The sequence below is a fragment of the Emiliania huxleyi genome (genome assembly GCF_000372725.1).
Source record: "Emiliania huxleyi CCMP1516 unplaced genomic scaffold EMIHUscaffold_7434, whole genome shotgun sequence".
NCBI classification, from domain to species: domain Eukaryota; phylum Haptophyta; order Isochrysidales; family Noelaerhabdaceae; genus Emiliania; species Emiliania huxleyi.
The window spans coordinates 1-1347 of NW_005196428.1; the positions used below are offsets into that span (position 1 = coordinate 1).

The following is a 1347-nucleotide window of genomic DNA, read 5'->3' on the forward strand; positions in this document are numbered from 1 at the left end:
CGCTGGACATCGGAGTGTGCTGCCGCGTGCGTGCCCCCCCTCGCCGCGGAGTGTGCTGCCGCGTGCGTGCCCCTGCCCCGTGTCTACACTCTGTCCACTGTGTCCACTTTAAGGGCACTCGCCCGTCGACGATCGCGGCGAGCGGGCACCAGTCAAAGAGCTCCGTGCAGTACCTCCACGGGCGTAGCTAATCAATTGACATGAACTCACTGGCTAATTTCAGGTCAGAGAGCTCCGTGCGCTACCTTTAATCAATCAATTAAACGTACTCATTTAGTTGATTGACTACTCGATTCAGGTCAAGCAGCTCCGTGCGGGACCTCCACGTAACCAATCAATTAAACGTACTCATTTAGTTGATTGACTACTCAATTCAGGTCAAGGAGCTCCGTGCGGGACCTCCATGGGTTTAATCAATCAATTAAACGTACTCATTCAGTTAATTGACTAACTAATTCAGGTCAAGGAGCTCCGTGCGGGACCTCCACGGGTTTAATCAATCAATTCAACGTACTCATTGAGTTAATTGACTAATTAATTTTACCTCCAAGGGTTCGTGTTTCCGTACTTGCGCTGGCACTCGTCGTAGAAGCCGTACACCTGCGAAAAAGAAAGAAACCGTGTCAAACCCGCGGTTTTTCTTTTTTCGTCGTAGAAGCCGTACACCTGCGTGATCTGCCTCGACTCGTGGTTGCCCCGCAGCAGCGTGATCCGGTGCGGCCAGCGAGCCTTGAGGTAAGGTAAGGTAAGGTAAGGTAAGAGGGGTGTGTGATGAGATATTTGATCGAGAGAGGCACGGATTGAGATCGAGAGAGGCGATTAAAAATTAATTATCGAGATTGCACGAGATCAGGCGCTTGCTGCGGCGCTGCTGGCGCTAGGCCGAGGTGGCGGAGGCGGCGGAGGCGGCGGAGGCGGCGGAGTTGAGGCTGACGGCGGCCCGAGAGAGGTAGAGGAAAGGTAAGGTAAGGGAAGGTCAACTTCTCCGCACACACGAGGTGGCGGGGCAAGGGCCAGGCTACTCCCTCGCGTCTCCACGTCTGACGACAGGAGCCCCACGGCATGCAAAGTGCAGGCCCGGTGCGCGTGGGTGAGCGTGTGTGTGTGTGTGTGTGTGTGTGTGTGTGTGTGTGTGTGTGTGTGTGTGTGTGTGTGTGTGTGTGCGTGTGCGGGCCTTGAGCAGCAGCAGCAGCGTCATCGTCTCGACCGAGTTGTAGCCGCGGTCGACGAAGTCGCCCATGAAGATATAGCTCGTCTCCGGGCAAGCGCCTGACCGCGACCCCAGAAGAGTTCGCACACGGACTCTCTCTGTCTCTCTCTGTCGTTGACTCTCTCTCACTCTCTCTA

At 55.4% G+C, this 1347-nt stretch overlaps 1 protein-coding gene across 1 annotated transcript; it reads right to left on the minus strand.

Annotated features, from left to right (window-relative positions):
• Positions 1–115: 115 nt before the first annotated feature.
• Positions 116–1273, minus strand: EMIHUDRAFT_60580 (hypothetical protein; the record flags this gene model as incomplete). The annotated part of the gene is made up of 4 exons (XM_005760656.1): positions 116–173; positions 545–600; positions 667–729; positions 1208–1273. Coding segments are annotated over 4 exons (243 nt in total), but the record flags the coding sequence as incomplete, so codon positions are not given.
• Between the last annotated feature and the right edge of the window lie 74 nt (positions 1274–1347).